The sequence below is a fragment of the Gouania willdenowi genome, chromosome 14 (genome assembly GCF_900634775.1).
Source record: "Gouania willdenowi chromosome 14, fGouWil2.1, whole genome shotgun sequence".
Taxonomy (NCBI): Eukaryota; Metazoa; Chordata; class Actinopteri; order Blenniiformes; family Gobiesocidae; genus Gouania; species Gouania willdenowi.
In genome coordinates this window covers 36,566,430-36,588,616 of record NC_041057.1, presented here as the reverse complement: position 1 = coordinate 36,588,616, position 22,187 = coordinate 36,566,430, and the positions used below count along the sequence as shown (strand labels likewise).

Below are 22,187 nucleotides of genomic sequence, written 5' to 3'. Positions count from 1 at the left end.
ACATTGAGTTAGCTTGTGTATGAAATGCGCTATACAAATAAATTTGCCTTGTCTCTCCTTCCACCTTAAAGCACTGTGCTGATCAGCTGTCTCCAGTGTTCACAGACATTTTAACACCTCACTGGAGACATGCACCGTACCAGCCTGTTTTAAGGCCTCCACCATCGTTCCTGTCCCTAAAAAGCTGAGGATCACAGGACTTAATGACTACAGACCCGTCGCTCTGACATCTGTGGTCATGAAGTCCTTTGAACGCCTCATGCTCTCCCACATCAAGGACATCACCGACCCCCACCTGGACCCCCTGCAGTTCTCCTATAGATCCAACAGGTCTGTAGACGATGCTGTAAACCTGGCTCTCCACTTCATCCTCCAGCACCTGGACTCCCCAGGCTCCTACACCAGGATCCTGTTTGTGGACTTCAGCTCTGCTTTCAACACTATAATCCCAGCTCTCCTTCAGGACAAGCTTTCCCAGCTGAACGTGCCAGACTCCACCTGCAGGTGGATCACAGACTTCCTGTCTGACAGGAAGCAGCACGTGAAGCTGGGAAAAACCATCTCTGCTCCAGGACCATCAGCACTGGATCTCCTCAGGGCTGTGTTCTTTCTCCTCTGATCTTCTCCCTGTACACCAACAGCTGCAGCTTGCAGACGACATGACCATCATCAGACTCATCTCTTTAAAGACAGTGGAGATAATAGCAGACTTCAGGAAGAACCCAGCCCCCCACACCCCCCTCACCCTGGGATACTCTACAGTGAGCTCTGTGGAGTACTTCTGCTTCCTGGGGACCATCATCACTCAGGACCTCAAGTGGAGCTGAACATCAGCTCCATCATCAAAAAAGCTCAGCAGAGGATGTACTTCCTGTGGCAGCTGAAGAAGTTCAGTCTGCCAACAAAGATGATGGTGAACTTCTACAGCTCCATCATCCAGTCCATCCTCTGCTCCTCCATCACCATCTGGTACGCTGAAGCTACAGCCAAGGACAAGGCCAGACTGCAGCGTATCATCCACTCTGCAGAGAAGGTCATCGGCTGCAATCTGCCCTCCCTCCAGGACCTGAACCCCTCCAGGATATTGAGGCGTGCAGGAAAGATTGTGGCCGACCCCTCCCACCCCGGTCATAAACTGTTTCAATCTCTCCCTTCTGGAAGGAGGTTTAGGTCCATCAGGACCAGAACCTCCAGACACAAAAACAGCTTCTTTCCCTCTGCCACCATCCACATGAACACACCCCCCCCCCCGATCACCACCTCCATGAAGACATTACCTGCTGCAATGTATATATATTTATATTTATCCTTTATCTATCCTTTATTTATCCCTCATCCTTTATATTTATCATTATTATTATTGTTGCTGGGTTGTTTCTTTGTTTTTTTGTTTCGCGCACCAACTACCAAGTCAAACTCCTTGTACTGTCCTAAAAAACTGTACTTGGCCATTAAAACATTTCTGATTTTGATTCTGCTAGCCTGGCTGCATCTGCGGGCCTGGGGCGGCGCCTGGGTTTGCAGTAGCGGTTTTTGCACATACATTGGTCTACGATGTACTGGCACACCTTGGGATGTGGGATAAAACTGGTAGTGGGCTTAACTTTAGACACGTTGATCCTAAATACCTGTTTTAGGTTTTACCACTCACTCATTCCCTCTGTCCACAGCCACCACCATTTTACCTAAGCTTCACACTGGTCACCAGACTGGATTGATTACACAACATAATAAGCACAATATGTTCTACTACAACTTCACATCTCACTTTAAAATAATAAATTCTTCCCCACCTTTACATTTTCTACCTTGAATCCCTCCTCCCTGTTCCCCCCCACCCCCCCACCCAGGTGTAACACTGCTCTCTCTTTTTATATTCTCCCTTTAATAAAGTGTTTCTTACACTTCCTAAGGGAGGGCTGGTGATGGTCACAGTTATGCAATAAAATAAATTCATTTATTTTATTGCAATAACAAAACATGCATTGCTGCCTCAAAAAGATTACACTTGTTGTAGTGTTGACCTTTGACATCATGTGCAGACAAGGCTTCTTAGGGATGCAGATGAAGGGTGCATCCCATAGTGAGACATCTCACGAAATATTATGAAATAGAACTATATGTTTACTTTAGGATGTGATGATAAATAAAGGATAAATATGTCCTGTCAGCAAAACATCATATCTGCTCGTTTTATAAGAGATCTGATTGGTCAGGAGGCGGGGCTTTAGTACTCGCTCAGATCTGATCCACTTCATAACCTGGTCCCGACCTGGTTAGTCATTCAGGCTAAGTTACCATGGTGATTTAGCCCAAGTTACTGTGGTGATTTAGCCCCGTAAGACGTTAGCCAGCATCATAGTCCATCACACCCTGATTAAATCCTGGAAGTAAATGGACTTGAATGGACATGATTTATATAGAGTTTTATCACCACTGAAACAGTCTCAGAGCTTTACATATCAGCTCATTCACCCAATCACTCTCACATTCACACACCAGTGGGACAGGACTGACATGCAAGGCACTAGTCGACCACTGGGAGCAACTTAGGGTTCAGTGTCTTGCCCAAGGACACTTTGACACATAGTCAGGTACTGGGATCGAACCCCCAACCTCTCGATCAGAAGACGACCCACTACCACCTGAGCCACGGTCGAAGTTAGTGAAATAAATAAATCTAGCTTCTTAGTGCAGGCCCTGAAGAACAGTCATGTGGAGACAGGACCATCTATAAGGGGGAATAAAGGAGAGATTTTTGGGGTCCATCCATAAAGTCAGTAAAATGATGGTCTATTGTTCTATGAATCTGTGATAACCACATTTATTTATTCATCTGAATAATATCCACTGTTATCCAGGAACGTTTATTATTCATTCAAGGATTCAAGGATTCAAGGTTCTTTATTGTCAAATATGCCCCATGTTAAACATACAGCACAGATGAAATTGCAATCCCCCCCAACCCCCAGTGCAAACCTGCAGTGCATAAAAAGAGCACTTAAAACACACAACAAACACACAAAAAAAAAAACAACTAGTAATACTATACAACAAATAACTTAACTAAAGACATACGGACAACAAATAACAAATAACGAACAACAATGAGGTAGAATGTGGATAAATTACTATGAGGTAGAATATAAATAAATTACAGTATTAATAATATAAACAGAGTGCAGATGAAGTTAAAAAGTGAGGTAGTGTGCAAATAGCATAACAATACAATGACGGCTGTGCAGAGTTTAGGGTGCGTGAATTAGTGGAGCACGCAGGGGGTGGAGGTGGAGGGGGGAGATGCCAGGTCCTGTAGGGGCAGACTGTGGCAGGATGAAGGGGGGGGGGGTGGAGGGCAGAGGGGGCATAGGGGTGAAGGAGGGTAGACAACTGAGGGCAGAGGGTGGAAGGAGGCGGAGGGGGGATGGAGGCAGGGGAAGGAAAGGGGATGAGTGGACGAATGGGAGGGAGAGCAGGGAGGGAGTTGAGTCTCCTGACAGCCTGGTGGAATAAACTGTTCTTGAGCCTGCTCGTTCGAGTCATCTTATAGTCATCTTAAAGATGGAAATCATGGTTTTAATCACTAATAAAATGGTTCAAAGTGACCAAAAATAAGCAAAAAAGTGGTAAAAAAGATTAAAATTTTGTGAGTTTGGTGAAGTTGGGGGAACAAGGGTAAAAATAAGCAAAAATGGCTTTAATTGTTTAAATAACATTCATAGTTCATTGAAGGCATCTGGTGACCTCCTCACAGTGTCTCACGACCCCAAGGTTGAGAACCCCTGCATTAGACAACTGAGGTCATTTATTTACATTTATAACCACTAGTACAGTTCCCATTGGAAGTATGTATTCATATAGTGGGAGGAGCTTAAGTAGAGTTGTCAGTTATGACCAAATGAGTATGTGTTTGAAGGTTGGCTGTACATAGAGGTGTACATACTGTACTCTGTAGTGTTATAAAGGGTTTATGTGTGGGTGTAAAATAAAATGGGATTTATCTGGTTTAGTTCTATTAGACATGAACATGATAAATGTGTTTGTTGTTTCTTTTTTTGGTGTATTTTTCTGTAATGTATGTTTTTTGGAGTCATTATGTGTATTTTTGTATCTTTCTGTTGTGTTTTTGTGCATTTGTTGGTATAATTATTGTTTTTTGTTGCCATTGTAGTGATTCTGTGTATTTTTTGGTGTAGTTTTGTACATTTTTGTTGTCATTTTGTATATTTTTTGTATAAGTATTTAGTTTTGTGTATTTTGAGTCAATTTCATATTTTTGTTGTTGTTTGGTGTGTTTTTCTGTAATGTATGTTTTTTAGTCATTTTGTGTGTTTTTGTGCATTTCTGTTGTTGTTTTGTGTACTTTTTGTACAAATATCGTTTAGTATTTTGTTTTATTTCACTCATTTAGTATTTTTTTATTATAAATACCTTATGTGTGGTGAGGGCATGTTTTGAGATGTGTGTGTGTGTGTGTGAGATTTGGACTCCCTCCCTCCATCATTTTTTAAAGAAAATATTAGTTTTTAGCTCCTGAAAGTAAACAAAATAATTACTAATAAATAAAAAACTCATAATTAAACAAAAATGTAAGTTAAAAATAAAATAACATACAATTAGTAGAATAAAAGTAGATTTAAATTATAGTGACATGGATTATTCTGACTGATCCTTTTTAATTATTTATATATCATATAAAGATGTATGAGAACAACATTAATGTCACATGATTTCCTCTCAGGGATCAATGATTTACGGAATCTGATCAGGTTTATTGATTAAGTTTTGATCAACTTAGTTTAAATGAACCTAAATTAAATGATCCTATCTACTGTAGATCTGATGAGATGTTTTTATAATGTAACATTCTAATAACGTTGCTCCAACAGACTTTTATTTTGCAAACCAGAAGTTATCACTATAACGGTTGTACTTGAGGTAGCTAGCTGACTGTGAATGTGTAGCTATAGACACTTAATAAAGGCTGGAATAAAAAGAACTAAAGGACAACACGGACTGAGTTATTCTTAGTTAGTCAGACATAACAGATCGATCACTGAGCAGGTGAAGATGATTAAAGCTGATCACATTCTCACAGAGCGCTGCTGTGCTACACAAAAAACGGGCGGAGCTTCACAGGCACAGCAAAGTTAAACAGGCACTGGTGGTTCTGTGTTTATGAGTCAGTGATGATTTGTGTTGTTTTAGACGGTGTTTGTGGTGAATGAGTTTAATGCAGCCAGGACAGGAGGAGGGAGGGCGGGGCTACTAATAAGTGGTCCCTGGAAACATTTCCCCATAAAAAACATTCTTTGCCCCACGATGATGGCGTTTCATGCTGATTTTGTCCATTTCCGCGTTTAACTGTTTTTATTGGTCGATTCCGTGATTCCGTCCGCAATTCCGTGAACGTGGATTTTATAGAGCCCTATAAATATTAATGGTGCACTAGCACCCCCTCACACACTGAGGTCAAAAGCTGAATAGATTTCATTTCTGGGCCGTTCAGAAGTGAAATTCAATTAAAATTAACATTTGGAAATGACCAAATTACTCCAAAATAACAGATGCACACACTCAGGGTATTTGGAAGCCGTTGAAAAAGTTTCAGATCAAACAGGCACCGCGTTTGGGAGATATTCACTCCATACACACACACGCACACACAGACCTTTTTTGCTTTTATAGATAGATGTGATGATTGTTACACATGTTTAATAAAGTTATATTGACAGCTGTGCTGTAAACAGGAGTCAGTCAGTGTGTGCGTGTGTGTCCCACTAACCAGAATTCCAGTCTCCTGGTCCACTGTGTATGAGGAGTTGTAGAACCTGGTGGTTGTCTTGGGGTCCTCAGGGATCTGTTCCTGGTTCCTGAACCACTGGTACTGAGCCTTAGGGAAGCCCTGGTCCTCCACACACACCAGCTCAGCTGATTTACCCACGGGAACCGCCTTAGGAACACTGCACTGTGGAACCACTGGTTTCACTACACACACACACACACACACACACACACACACACACACACACACACACACACACACACACACACACACACACACACACACACACACACACACACACACACACACACACACACACAGTCAGTCCCTCATGTCCTCAGGTTCATCACCAAAACACACAGCTCTGTTTTCTTTAGCTTAACTTAGCCCTATTTTTTTTTAGCTTAACTTAGCCCTATTTTTTTTTAGCTTAACTTAGCCCTATTTTTTTTTAGCTTAACTTAGCCCTATTTTGTTTTCGCTTAACTTAGTCTGGCAAAATGTTCGGTGCCTCAGGAGGGGGAAGCAGTGTTTCACCAGCACTGTTTACAGTGCAGGGGGGAGCTGCTGACCTCAACTGGGGATGTTGTCGGGCGGTGGAAGGAGTACTTCGAGGGTCTCCTCAATCCCACTGCCACGTTTTCCAATGAGGAAGCAGAGGCTGGGGACTCAGAGGCGGACTCGCCCATCACCCGGGCTGAAGTCACCGAGGTGGTTGGAAAGCTCCTCGGGAGCAGGGCTCCGGGGGTGGATGAGATTCGTCCTGAGTACCTTAAGTCTCTGGATGTTGTAGGACTGTCTTGGTTGACACGTCTCTGCAACATCACGTGGCAGTTGGGGACAGTGCCTCTGGATTGGCAGACCGGGGTGGTGGTCCCTCTCTTTAAGAAGGGGGATCGGAGGGTGTGCTCCAACTACAGAGGGATCACACTCCTCAGTATCCCCGGCAAGGTCTACTCCAGGGTGCTGGTGAGGAGGATCCGGCCGATAGTCAAACCTTGGATTCAGGAGGAACAATACGGTTTTCGTCCCGGTCACGGCACACTGGACTAGCTCTATACCCTTCATCAAGTGCTCGAGGGTTCGTGGGAGTTTACCCAACCAGTCCACATGTGTTTTATGGATCTGGAGAAGGCGTTCGACCGTGTCCCTCGTGGTGCCCTGTGGGGGGTTCTCCGGGAGTATGGGGTCCGGGGCCATTTGCTAAGGCCTGTCCGTTCCCTGTATGACCGCAGCAGGAGTCTGGTTTGCATTGCCGGCAGTACGTCAGACCTGTTTCCAGTGCATGTCGGTCTCTGCCAGGGCTGCCTTTTGTCACCGGTTCTGTTCATTACTTTTATGGACAGAACTTCTAGGTGCAGCCAGGGACCAGAAGGGGTCCGATTTGGGAACCTCAGGATTTCATCTCTGCTGTTTGCAGATGATGTTGTTCTGTTGGCTTCATCAAATCAGGACCTTCAGCGTGCACTGGAGGGGTTTGCAGCCGAGTGTGAAGCGACCGGGATGAGGATCAGCACCTCCAAATCTGAGGCCATGGTTCTCCACCAAAAAAAAGGTGGCTTCCCCTCTCTGGGTCGGTGGAGAGTCGTTGCCTCAAGTGGAGGAGTTCAAGTATCTCGGGGTCTTGTTCACGAGTGAGGGTCGGATGGAGCGTGAGATCGATAGACGGATTGGTGCGGCGTCAGCAGTGATGCGGTCGCTGTATCGGACTGTTGTGGTGAAGAGGGAGCTGAGTCGGGGGAAAAGCTCTCAATTTACCGATCAATCTACGTTCCTACCCTCACCTATGGTCATGAGATTTGGGTAATCACCGAAAGGACAAGATAGCAGATACAGGCGGCCGAAATGAGTTTCCTTCACAGGGTGGCTGGGCGCACCCTTGGAGATAGGGTGAGAAGCTCAGTCACTCGGGAGGAGCTCGGAGTAGAGTCGCTGCTCCTTCACGGCCAGCTGAGGTGGCTCGGGCATCTGTTTCGGAATCCTCCTGGTCGCCTCCTTCTTGAGGTGTTTCAGGCATTTCCTTATGGGAAGAGGCCTCGTGGGAGGCCCAGGACATGCTGGAGGGACTATGTCTCTGAGCTGGCCTGGTGTCGCCCCAGAACGGCTGGAGGAGGTGTGCATGGATCGGGAGGTCTGGGCATCTCTGCTGAGACTGCTACCTCCGCAACCCGGCCCCGGATAAAAGTGGAAGAAAACGGATGAATGGATGGATGGATGGATAGTCTTACTTTCTTTAGCTTAGCTTAGTCCTATTTTCTTTAGCTTAGCTTAGCCCTACTTTCTTTAGCTGAACTTAGCCCTACTTTCTTTAGCTTATCCCTACTTTCGTTAGTTTAAAGTAGCCCTACTTTCTTTAGCTTAGCTTAGCCCTACTTTTAGCTTAACGTAGCCCTACTTTCTGTAGGTTAGTTTAGCCCAATTTTCTTTAGCTTAACCTAGCCCTACTTTCTTTAGCTTACCTTATCCCTACTTTCTTTAGCTTAACGTAGCCCTACTTTCTTTAGCTTAACTTAGCCCTACTTTCTTTAGCTTAACGTAGCCCTACTTTCTTTAGCTTAGCCCAATTTTCTTTAGCTTAACTTAGCCCTACTTTCTGTAGCTTAGCCCTATTTTCTTTAGCTTAGCCCTATTTTCTTTAGCTTAACTTAGCCATATTTTCTTTAGCTTAGCCCTACTTTCTTTAACTTAACTTAGCCCTACTTTCGTTAGCTTAGTTTAGCCCAATTTTCTTTAGCTTAACTTAGCCCTACTTTCTTTAGCTTAGCCCTATTTTCTTTAGCTTAACTTAGCCTTATTTTCTTTAGCTTAGCCCAATTTTCTTTAGCTTAACTTAGCCCTACTTTCTGTAGCTTAGCCCTATTTTCTTTAGCTTAACTTAGCCATATTTTCTTTAGCATAGCCCTACTTTATTTAGCTTAACTTAGCCCTACTTTCTTCAGCAAAGCCCTACTTTCTTTAACTTAACTTAGCCCTACTTCCTTTAGCTTAGCCCTATTTTCTTTAGCCTAACTTAGCCATATTTTCTTTAGCTTAGCCCTACTTTCTTTAACTTAACTTAGCCCTACTTTCGTTAGCTTAGTTTAGCCCAATTTTCTTTAGCTTAACTTAGCCCTACTTTCTTTAGCTTAGCCCTATTTTCTTTAGCTTAACTTAGCCTTATTTTCTTTAGCTTAGCCCTACTTTCTTTAGCTTAACTTAGCCCTACTTTCTTTAGCAAAGCCCTACTTTCTTCAGCTTAACTTAGCCCTATTTTGTTTAGCTTTGCCCTACTTTCTTTAGCTGAACTTATCCCTACTTTCTTTAGCCTAGCCCTACTTTATTTAGCTTAACTTAGCCCTACTTTCTTTAGCTTGACTTCGCCTTACTTTCTTTAGCTTAGCTTAGCCATAATTTGTTTAGCTTAGCTTAGCCCTACTTTCGTTAGCTTACTAAACTAACTAAATTAAACTAGTATCAGTACCTCTGACTAACTAACTAAACTAGTATTAGTACCTCTGACTAACTAACTAAACTAGTATCAGTACCTCTGACTAACTAAACTAGTAGTAGTACCTCTGACTAACTAACTAAACTAGTATTAGTACCTCTGACTAACTAACTAAACTAGTATTAGTACCTCTGACTAACTAACTAAACTAGTATCAGTACCTCTGACTAACTAACTAAACTAGTATCAGTACCTCTGACTAACTAACTAAACTAGTATTAGTACCTCTGACTAACTAACTAAACTAGTATCAGTACCTCTGACTAACTAACTAAACTAGTATCAGTACCTCTGACTAACTAACTAAACTAGTATCAGTACCTCTGACTAACTAAACTAGTATCAGTACCTCTGACTAACTAACTAAACTAGTATCAGTACCTCTGACTAACTAACTAAACTAGTATTAGTACCTCTGACTAACTAACTAAACTAGTATCAGTACCTCTGACTAACTAACTAAACTAGTATCAGTACCTCTGACTAACTAACTAAACTAGTATCAGTACCTCTGACTAACTAACTAAACTAGTATTAGTACCTCTGACTAACTAACTAAACTAGTATCAGTACCTCTGACTAACTAACTAAACTAGTATCAGTACCTCTGACTAACTAACTAAACTAGTATCAGTACCTCTGACTAACTAACTAAACTAGTATTAGTACCTCTGACTAACTAACTAAACTAGTATCAGTACCTCTGACTAACTAACTAAACTAGTATCAGTACCTCTGACTAACTAACTAAACTAGTATCAGTACCTCTGACTAACTAACTAAACTAGTATCAGTACCTCTGACTAACTAACTAAACTAGTATCAGTACTTCTGACTAACTAACTAGTATCAGTACCTCTGACTAACTAACTAAACTAGTATCAGTACCTCTGACTAACTAACTAAACTAGTATCAGTACCTCTGACTAACTAACTAAACTAGTATCAGTACCTCTGACTAACTAACTAAACTAGTATCAGTACCTCTGACTAACTAACTAAACTAGTATCAGTACCTCTGACTAACTAACTAAACTAGTATCAGTACCTTGACTAACTAACTTAAACTAGTATCAGTACCTTCTGACTAACTAACTAAACTAGTATCAGTACCTCTGGACTAACTAACTAAACTAGTATCAGTACCTCGACTAACTACTAAACTAGTATCAGTACCTCTGACTAACTAACTAAACTAGTATCAGTACCTCTGACTAACTAACTAAAACTAGTATCAGTACCTCTGACTAACTAACTAAACTAAGTATCAGTACCTCTGACTAACTAACTAAACTAGTATCAGTACTCTGACTAACTAACCTAAACTAGTATCAGTACCTCTGACTAACTAACTAAACTAGTATCAGTACCTCTGACTAACTAACTAAACTAGTATCAGTACCTCTGACTAACTAACTAAACTAGTATCAGTACCTCTGACTAACTAACTAAACTAGTATCAGTACCTCTGACTAACTAACTAAACTAGTATCAGTACCTCTGACTAACTAACTAAACTAGTATCAGTACCTCTGACTAACTAACTAAACTAGTATCAGTACCTCTGACTAACTAACTAAACTAGTATCAGTACCTCTGACTAACTAACTAAACTAGTATCAGTACCTCTGACTAACTAACTAAACTAGTATCAGTACCTCTGACTAACTAACTAAACTAGTATCAGTACCTCTGACTAACTAACTAAACTAGTATCAGTACCTCTGACTAACTAACTAACTAGTATCAGTACCTCTGACTAACTAACTAAACTAGTATCAGTACCTCTGACTAACTAACTAAACTAGTATCAGTACCTCTGACTAACTAACTAAACTAGTATCAGTACCTCTGACTAACTAACTAAACTAGTATCAGTACCTCTGACTAACTAACTAAACTAGTATTAGTACCTCTGACTAACTAACTAAACTAGTATCAGTACCTCTGACTAACTAACTAAACTAGTATCAGTACCTCTGACTAACTAACTAAACTAGTATCAGTACCTCTGACTAACTAACTAAACTAGTATCAGTACCTCTGACTAACTAACTAAACTAGTATCAGTACCTCTGACTAACTAACTAAACTAGTATCAGTACCTCTGACTAACTAAACTAAACTAGTATCAGTACCTCTGACTAACTAACTAAACTAGTATCAGTACCTCTGACTAACTAACTAAACTAGTATCAGTACCTCTGACTAACTAACTAAACTAGTATCAGTACCTCTGACTAACTAAACTAAACTAGTATCACTACCTCTGACTAACTAACTAAACTAGTATCAGAACCTCTGACTAACTAACTAAACTAGTATCAGTACCTCTGACTAACTAACTAAACTAGTATTAGTACCTCTGACTAACTAACTAAACTAGTATCAGTACCTCTGACTAACTAACTAAACTAGTATCAGTCCATCTGACTAACTAACTAAACTAGTATTAGTACCTCTGACTAACTAACTAAACTAGTATCAGTACCTCTGACTAACTAGCTAAACTAGTATCAGTACCTCTGACTAACTAACTAAACTAGTATCAGTACCTCTGACTAACTAACTAAACTAGTATCAGTACCTCTGACTAACTAAACTAAACTAGTATCAGTACCTCTGACTAACTAACTAAACTAGTATCAGTACCTCTGACTAACTAACTAAACTAGTATCAGTACCTCTGACTAACTAAACTAAACTAGTATCAGTACCTCTGACTAACTAACTAAACTAGTATCAGTACCTCTGACTAACTAACTAAACTAGTATCAGTACCTCTGACTAACTAACTAAACTAGTATCAGTACCTCTGACTAACTAAACTAAACTAGTATCAGTACTTCTGACTAACTAACTAAATTAGTATCAGTACCTCTGACTAACTAAACTAAACTAGTATCAGTACCTCTGACTAACTAACTAAACTAGTATCAGTACCTCTGACTAACTAAACTAAACTAGTATCAGTACATCTGACTAACTAACTAAACTAGTATTAGTACCCTCTGACTAACTAACTAAACTAGTATCAGTACCTCTGACTAAACTAGCTAACCTAGTATCAGTACCTCTGACTAACTAACTAAACTAGTATCAGTACCTCTGACTAACTAACTAAACTAGTATCAGTACCTCTGACTAACTAACTAAACTAGTATCAGTACCTCTGACTAACTAACTAAACTAGTATCAGTACCTCTGACTAACTAACTAAACTAGTATCAGTACCTCTGACTAACTAACAACTAGTATCGTACCTCTGACTAACTAACTAAACTAGTATCAGTACCTCTGACTAACTAACTAAACTAGTATCAGTACCTCTGACTAACTAACTAAACTAGTATCAGTACCTCTGGACTAACTAACTAAACTAGTACCTCAGTACCACCTCTGACTAAGCTAACTAAACTAGTATAGTACCTCTGACTAACTAACTAAACTAGGATCAGTACCCTCTGACTAACTAACTAAACTAGTATCAGTACCTCTGACTAACTAAACTAAACTAGTATCAGTAACCCCTCTGACTAACTAACTAAACTAGTATCAGTACCTCTGACTAACTAAACTAGTATCAGTACCTCTGACTAACTAACTAAACTAGTATCAGTACCTCTGACTAACTAACTAAACTAGTATCAGTACCTCTGACCACCAGGTTGATGATGACCTCATCAAAGCTCCTCTGGTCATCAGCAGCAGTGACCTCACAGCGGTATTTAGCTGTATCTGCTCTGGTAGCGTTTAGGATCAGGAGGGTTGCAGGTTCTCTGATGACCGCTCTGTTCTCCAGGTCTCCTGTGTGTGTGTGGGGGGGGGGGGTCAGCATAGCCACCACAGTGCACGTGAAGTACTGGTGCGTGTGTTACCTGAGATCTTCTTATCAAAATAAACATAACTGGGTCCTTCATCTGTGATTTTCTTCCATTCGATGCGTGGGTTTGATGTAGAGATGGATTCAATAAGACAGGACAGCTCTATCCCTGTGTGAACACATGAACACATGAAGATATGAATACATGAACATATGAGCACATGAAGATATGGACATATGAACATATGAACACCTGAACATATGAAGATATGAACACATGAGCACATCAAGAGATGAAGATATGAACACATGAAGTGATGAAGACATGAACTCATGAATATTTGAACACATGAACATGAAGATTTGAACAGATGAAGATATGATTATATGAACACATGAATATATGAACACATTATTACATGAACACATGAATATATGAAAACATGAAAATATGAACACATAACTATATGAACACATGAAGACATGAAGAGATGAACACATGAACATATGAATATACGAACAGATGAAGATATGAACACATGAAAATATGAACACATGAAAATATGAACACATGAAGATATGAATATATGAAAACATGAAAATATGAACACATGAAGATATGAACTAATATATATATATATATATTGTTATGATTCTTACTGTCAAACTCGTCCGTCCATGGTGAGTCGTTGTTGGTCCTCAGGACGACTGATAACACACTGACACAACCTGTACACACACACACACACACACATTAGCACAATCATGTATGATCACATGTGAGTCATTCCGTGTCATTTTCAATAATATTCCACACACTTCCCTCTAAAAAATATTAGTAACTACAATATTTGCATTTCCTGAAGAAAATGCAAATGAGGATGCAGGTGCTGGCCCGTGTCGTACTGCATGAGCTTAGCATTAGCATTAGCCTGGCATTAATGCTAGGATTAGCCTGACATTAACGTTGGGGTTAACCTTAGCCTAGCAATAGCATTAACCTAGCGTTAACATTAACCTAGCATTAGCATAATGTTAGCATTAGCTTAGCATTACCATTACCCTAGCTTTAGCATTACCTTCGCATTAGCAGTGACCTAGCATTAATCTAGTGTTAGCATTAACTTAGTGTTAGCATTAACCTAGAAATAGCATTATCCTATCATTGACATTAACCAAGCATTAGCATTAACGTAACAACAGCATTAGCCTAGCATTGACAATAGCCTAGCATTAACATTTGCCTCGCATTAGCACTAACTAAGCATTATCACTAACTTAGCAATAGCATTAGCCTAGCAATAGCTGAATATTAGCAATTGTTATCCAGTCTGCACTGGGACAATAAACGACCTTTGTTTTTTATATACAATAAAGTCTTTTGACCAAAAATGCGCGTTCGACTGTGAAAGTGTGATCCAGTCAAAACGGGAAGGCAACGTGTGAGGAGAACCGCAGCACACACGCAGAGCACACACACTACACACAGCAGCTGGGCGATCGGACCCTCGTCAGCCGGAGTGTGCGCTGTGCGCTACGGCTGGAGATCACCGCTGGACAAGAGGGGAACGGAGGCCAGATCAAGCAGCGGGAGAGGGAGGAGCTAAAATAACCCTCTAGCCAAATGTTAGCCATACTCATCACTGGAACTGTTTACAAAGGGTGGTGGGCGTGTCTGTTGCCCATGCTGCCGGGGCTCTAGGGCTACGTCATGAAATGGGAGGCACTCACACGGGGAGAGGCGGGGCTCCAAGAACCCAAGCGTCTCAACTTCCAGGTTTCTTAATGAATGAGTATTTTATTTTGCTAAATGTAAAATATTACATGGCTGTAGTTGATTTTGGAAGGTCTTAATATAGATAAAAGGACCTTTAATATCAGGTACAGAGTGGCTGGAGATGAAGGTTAGATATAACCATAACCCACAGTATTGAATGGGGAAATATAAGCGTGAGAAATGTCAAGTGTGGTGTGAGAATGCGTCAAATTGCTCTGGTTCATAGCTCTATGTTGATCACATTACAGGGAGCTGAGACATATGCTAAGTAGTTTACTGAAGACCCAAACACGTTCCAGACCCAAACACACACTGACTGTTTAGAGGAGCTGACATGTCCAACAGATAGGATGTATAGCAGATCTATTTCTGTAGGTGGAGCTTATTACTATACCGTATTTACCTTTCTATGTGATGGAGTTACTGATATATTGGAAGAATAATAAGGACACACCCCCTCACTATATTATCCATATCTATAAAGTATTGATCAGATTAAACTAAACATTTACAGTGTGAATATTAAATAATCACTAAACTATTGGTAAAAAATTCAGAACATATTTAACCTGAAGTGTATGGAACATCCTGAACATAGGTTTAAATCCCATTGAATGTCACTGTATCTATGAAACCAAACAGTTGTTGATACTGTGGGATTTTTCACAGTAACAATCAAAGCTAACACTGCAGAATGTGCTCAGTTTACATCAGCGTCCATTTTTAGCTGGTCAAATGTGTGTGTGTGTGTGTGTGTGTGTGTGTGTGTGTGTGTGTGTGTGTTATGCACAGTGGATAATTGTGCAGAGAACCATGTGCCCTTTTCAGGGCGAGTGAGCTTTGCCAGTTATGCTGTCAACCTCTCTCTCTCTCTGTGTATCGGTGTCTCTCGTCAATGTTAAACTGATGGAGCATTGGAACCGTGTGTGTGTGGTGGGGTGGGGGGGCACAGCCCATGGTTCACTAACCAACTCATGCAAAGTATCTCATTCCTAAACACGAGGAATGTTCTTCTCTGAGTCTGTTACCATGGTAACATTGTCCATGAACTAAACCTGGTCGCTGGCAGGTTTTATCAAAGACACTCTGGGTTTTTACCTGGCTCCGCCCACCTGAACACCATTTCACTAGGAACACTTTAATAAACCTTAAGACTTTTCTCTGACACATATTAGTGACATCACACACCGCAGACGTGTTCACATCATTACTAATGTTGTGACAACATGTACCATCAGAGAACAAAACAACAAGGAAAGAACATGGAGTCTATGAGCTTCCAGCAAGAAATCAAAATCACCAAAATGAAGAGGTCAACCCAACCCCCACATCTCAGGACCCACCTGCTTCACCCCAAAATTCACCTACTTCCACCTCATCCAGCTTCTCTCCTACCCCTGCCTTCTTGGATTTAACTGCCCAGATGAACGAGCTGGTTCTGGCTGGCACAAGACTGACACCCCACCCTTTACCCCACCATGGTCCCATCTTATCTCCTCTAAAGAACCAATCAGCACCACCCATCCCTCCTCAATGATACCAGGTCCAGGATCACTCTTCTCCTCAGGCCAGATGTGTTCATCTTAGAGCGACACAGGTCTGATGTGTGCTGGGTCCAGACTGTAATAGCTCTATGTTTAGGAACAACCAGAAAAAGTCAGGGCCTTATGGAGTTAATGCAGCTTCTTTAATTCCTGTGGTGACAGGTAACACAGGTAAAATTGTGAAATTAAAGAAAAACAAAAAGCTTAATAGAGATAAAAATGTGACTCCTATAACATGTCATCCAAAAAGTCCACCAGTGTCTCCAGTAAAGTCTTTAAAATGAGCTCTTCTTAATGTTAGATCTCTTGTTAACAAGTCACTAATAATTAATGATTTTATTTTGACACATCACTTGGACTTTTTATTTCTTAATGAAACATGGTTGAATGATGGTATCAGTAATACTATTCTCAATGAAAGTTCACCACAAGACTTTATTTATTTCAATAAGTGTCGTACTTGCAGGAAAGGTGGTGGAGTTGCTGCCATTTTTAAATCAATATTTCAGTGCAAAGAAATAATATTTGGTGATTTTATCTCCTTTGAATATATGTCATTCTTACTGAAGGGTGATTCAAGAGTTCTGTTTTTAGTCGTTTATAGACCCCCAAAATATTCTGGAGAATTCATGGATGAGTTTGCTGAACTGCTGTCAGTTGTATGCACTGAATACAACTTTTTAATAATAACAGGTGACTTAAATATTCATGTAGACAATAACATGGACAATACTGCCAAAGAACTGTATGCTTTAATGGATACTTTTGGTCTTACACAACATGTGACTGGTCCGACACACACTCAAGGTCACACTTTGGATCTGGTTATCTCTAAAGGTGTTGATATCTCTGCTGTTGATGTAAGAGACTTAGCTCTATCTGATCATTTCTGTGTCTTTTTTGACCTAGAGACTGTAACATCTGTTCCCCCTAGTTATGTGTGTTTAAAGAAAAGGTACATAAATGAGAACACAAGTGCACAGTTTATGGAAGCCATAGCAATGACACCAACATTGAGTGCTGAGACAGTTGATGATCTTCTGGATGAGTATAATAGAAACGTCTGTAATGTCATAGATGTGGTGGCTCCAATCAAAACTAAGAGAAAACCAAACACACAGAAAACACCTTGGAGGAGGACTGAGATAATGCAGAATTTGAAATCTGATTGTAGAAGAGCTGAGCGTAAATGGAGATCAACAAAACTCCAAATTCATCTAGAACTATGCAAAATAAGTCTGCGAAAATTCAATGATGGCTTGTTCAAAGCAAGGCAGCAATACTTTTCTGAAATTATTGCTAAAAATGTCAACAACTCTCACACGTTGTTTTCTGTATTTGAAAAGCTCACAACCCCCCAGATCTATGGACACAGGTCAGATAGTAGAGACCAGAGCTCACAGTAACCATGGTGATGCTGTGTTTAGTTGTTATGCTGCAAAGAAGTGGAACAAACTGCAGCAGAGCTGAAGTCAGCATCACATGTGAACATTTTTAAATCAAAGTTAAAGGAACTATTTTTCTCTACTGTATATGATTGAGAGAGATTTATGGTCATGTTGATGATGTCTTGTGGTTGTTGATGATTTTAATTGATTTTACTGATTATTTAAATTGATTTTACTGATTATGTTAAATGTTCTTATTGATTTTAAGCTGTTGAATGTTTTCTGTTGCACTTACTGATCATGTAAAGCACATTGAGTTGCCTTATGTATGAAATGTGCTATACAAATACTTTTGCCTTGCCTTTAAGTACTTTTTTGCTAACTGTAGTTTCCTTTATAACACTGTGGATGTAGATCATTTAGTGAAAGACACTGAGAGGTTGATTTAGATTAAAACATCTATAGACGACTGTAGTATTTATGGCTCGACATTTATGGATGCCCTCGTGTAAAAGTTACGGTGGCGAAATGCGTTGAGGCTCTGTTTTTGAGAGTGTAGGGTTGAGGGTTTAATCCCAGATTCACTTTTTTTTAACGACGTCTTTCTTGGACGTCGGCATAACTCTGGCGACTACATTACAATGAAAATCAATATAAATGGCACAATGTTAAGCTGACTTCACTGTGTTTTTATCCAGTGTAACAGGAGGACTCTCTACGCAGCCATCCTATGCTGCTGACACGTCTCCTCAGACACATTTTATTCATTCTATTAAACGAATATTGGATATCGGATTCAAATTTCCGGATTTTCCGATTTCTTTTTTCCCCATTCCTTTTTTTTTTTATTTTATTCAATTTTAGAATACTGTAGATATTATGTTGAAGGTTAAAAATTATGGAACCAATTGGGGTTAATAATAAATGGGTCAGTTTTTCTCATATCTTCTGTTGCCGACTATTGTTCTCTGTTAGAGTTTGATCAAGCGTTTTCTAACATTCCCCACTATAAAATAAGTCATCAATATTTTTTATTAAAGAAAAGAGAGATAAAAAAAAAGATATCAGATCAATATCATATCGGAAATGAAAAAGTTGTATTGGGACATCCCTAGCTGTAATGGAATCAGATACCAAGAGTTTACATGGCGGTGTATGTTGACCCAGAGTTTATGAATAGACTCAGAGTTTGATGAACCTCCTTTAAGGAACAGACCTCTGGTCTATGTTTGGGTAAAGTTTGAGCAAAATCTGTTGTGGCTGGAAACTTTAACCATGTGGACTTAAAAACTTTGCTCCCCAAGCTTTACCAGCGTGCTGGATAAGGTTTTACAGCAACATCAAGGACAACATCAAGGTCTCCCCCCTTCCCCACCTCAGACAATCAGATCACCTATCCCTGTTTCTCACCCCAGTATACAGACCTGCATTACTGCCTGACACAGCTACAAGTTTGCTTCCACACGAAGGACTTGACTGTTCTGTTTTATATTAAAACGTGCATGGATAATGTCACAGAGAAGAAGATGGCTAGACACTATCCAAATTGAAAACAGTGGATGAACAGTGAGGTTAAACAGCTGCTGAGAGATCGGGGCTCTGCCTTCAGGTCTGGAGATAAGGATTTGTACAACTCAGCCAGATCCAACCTGAAGACGGGAATGCTGTACACTCTGTACACCCATGACTGTGCACCAATTCACAGCAGCAACGTCCTCGTAAAATTTGCGGATGACACTACTGTGGTTGGGCTGATTCGCAACAACTATGAGACTGTCTACAGAGAGGAGGTCCTGAACCTCAGCGCCTGGTGCTCCCTCAATAACCTGGCACTCAACTGCTCAAAAGCTAACGAGTTGGTGCTGGACTTCAGGAGAAAGAGGGAGGACCCCCCCCCTTCTCATCCAAGGGTGCCTGGTGGATCAGGTCAGTGACTTCAGGGTTCTGGGAACGTACATTTCACAGGACCTCACGTGGGGCACCGACAGCAATGCCCTGGTAAAAAGGCACAGCAGCGCCTGTACTTTTTAAGGTCACTGAGAAGGGTCAACGTGTCCCGGGACCTGCTGCTGTCCTTCTACATGTGCTCTGGAGAGAACATCCTCACCCACAACATCCTGGTGTGGTTCAGGAGCAGCTCTCAGGCTGATAAGAAGGCTCTGGAGAGGATCAGGAAGTCAGCACAGAGCATCATAGGAGTGCAGCTGTCCTCTCTGTCAGACATCTACAACACCAGATGTCTGCACAGGGCCACAAGCATCACCTGTGACAGTTCACACCCTGTTCTCACTGCTGCCCTCAGGGAAGAGGTACAGGTCCATCAGGGCCAGATTCACTGCAATCAGGGTAATGAACACAGTAATCACACCCTGTTCCATTGTTTCAGTCACTCTTCAATGTGCAATATATATTTTTATTCCCATCACTGCTCTCCTATTGTACATTTCATTTTATTTCATATTTTTACGAGCTTATTGTGTCTTTATTTTATTATATACTCTTTTTTTCTTTATACCTGTACATAGTTGTCTTTTAATATCATTGTACATTGTGTATGACAATAAAAGCCTTCTATTCTATTCTAGTCTAATAATGACTAATAACTGATTAATAACTGATTAATAAATGTCTAATAACTGATTAATGACTAATAATGACTAATAACTGTTAATGACTAATAACTGACTAATAACTGATTAATAATGACTAATAACTGATTAATAAATGTCTAATAACTGACTAATAACTGATTAATAACTGATTAATAATGACTAATAACTGACTACTAATGACTAATAACTGACTACTAATGACTAATAACTGACTATTAACTGACTAATAACTGATTAATAATGACTAATAACTGATTAATGACTAATAACTGACTAATAACTGATTAATAATGACTAATAACTGATTAATGACTAATAACTGACTACTAATGACTAATAACTGACTATTAACTGATTAATAACTGATTAATAATGACTAATAACTGATTAATAAATGTCTAATAACTGACTAATAACTGACTAATAATGACTAATAACTGATTAATGACTAATAACTGACTAATAACTGATTAATAATGACTAATAACTGATTAATGACTAATAACTGACTACTAATGACTAATAACTGACTATTAACTGACTAATAACTGATTAATAATGACTAATAACTGATTAATAAATGTCTAATAACTGATTAATAACTGATTAATAATGACTAATAACTGATTAATGACTAATAACTGACTAATAACTGATTAATAATGACTAATAACTGATTAATGACTAATAACTGATTAATAATGACTAATAACTGACTACTAATGACTAATAACTGACTATTAACTGACTAATAACTGATTAATAAATAGCTGACTAATAACTGATTAATAATGACTAATAACTGATTAATAATGATTATTAACTGACTAATAACTGACTAATAACTGACTAATAACTGGTTAATAATGATTATTAACTGACTAAAAACTGACTAATAACTGATTAATAATGACTAATAACTGATTAATAACTGATTAATAAATGACTAATAACTGACTAATAGCTGATTAATAATGACTAATAACTGACTAATAGCTGACTAATAACTGACTAATAGCTGATTAATAATGACTATTAACTGACTAATAACTGACTAATAATGACTAATAACTGACTAATAGCTGACTAATAATGACTAATAATGACTAATAACTGACTACTAATGACTAATAACTGATTAATAATGACTAATAACTGATTAATAATGATTATTAACTGACTAATAGCTGATTAATAATGACTAATTGACTAATAACTGATTAATAACTGATTAATAATGACTATTAACTGACTAATAGCTGACTAATAATGACTAATAACTGACTACTAATGACTAATAACTGACTATTAACTGACTAATAACTGATTAATAATGGATAATAACTGATTAATAAATAGCTGACTAATAACTGATTAATAATGATTATTAACTGACTAATAGCTGATTAATAATGACTAATTGACTAATAACTGACTAATAACTGATTAATAATGACTATTAACTGACTAATAACTGACTATTAACTGACTAATAACTGATTAATAATGATAATAACTGATTAATAAATAGCTGACTAATAACTGATTAATAATGATTATTAACTGACTAATAAATGACTAATAACTGACTAATAACTGAATAATAGCTGATTAATAATGACTATTAACTGACTAATAATGACTAATAATGACTAATAACTGACTAATAATGACTAATAACTGATTAATAATGATTATTAACTGACTAATAAATGACTAATAACTGAATAATAATGACTAATAACTGATTAATAATGATTATTAACTGACT

At 39.3% G+C, this 22,187-nt stretch overlaps 1 protein-coding gene across 1 annotated transcript in view; it reads right to left on the bottom strand.

Annotated features, from left to right (window-relative positions):
- The window catches only part of LOC114475897 (junctional adhesion molecule C-like), a 59,225-nt gene that overhangs the window by 5,872 nt on the left and 31,166 nt on the right, over nt 1-22,187 (bottom strand). Inside the window, exons 2-5 of the mRNA XM_028467078.1 lie at nt 13,756-13,824; nt 13,151-13,264; nt 12,927-13,079; nt 5,786-5,988 (exon numbers count right to left, since the gene is read on the bottom strand). Of these exons, the coding sequence (XP_028322879.1) occupies nt 5,786-5,988; nt 12,927-13,079; nt 13,151-13,264; nt 13,756-13,824 (539 nt within the window). The remainder of the gene's footprint in view (nt 1-5,785; nt 5,989-12,926; nt 13,080-13,150; nt 13,265-13,755; nt 13,825-22,187) is intronic.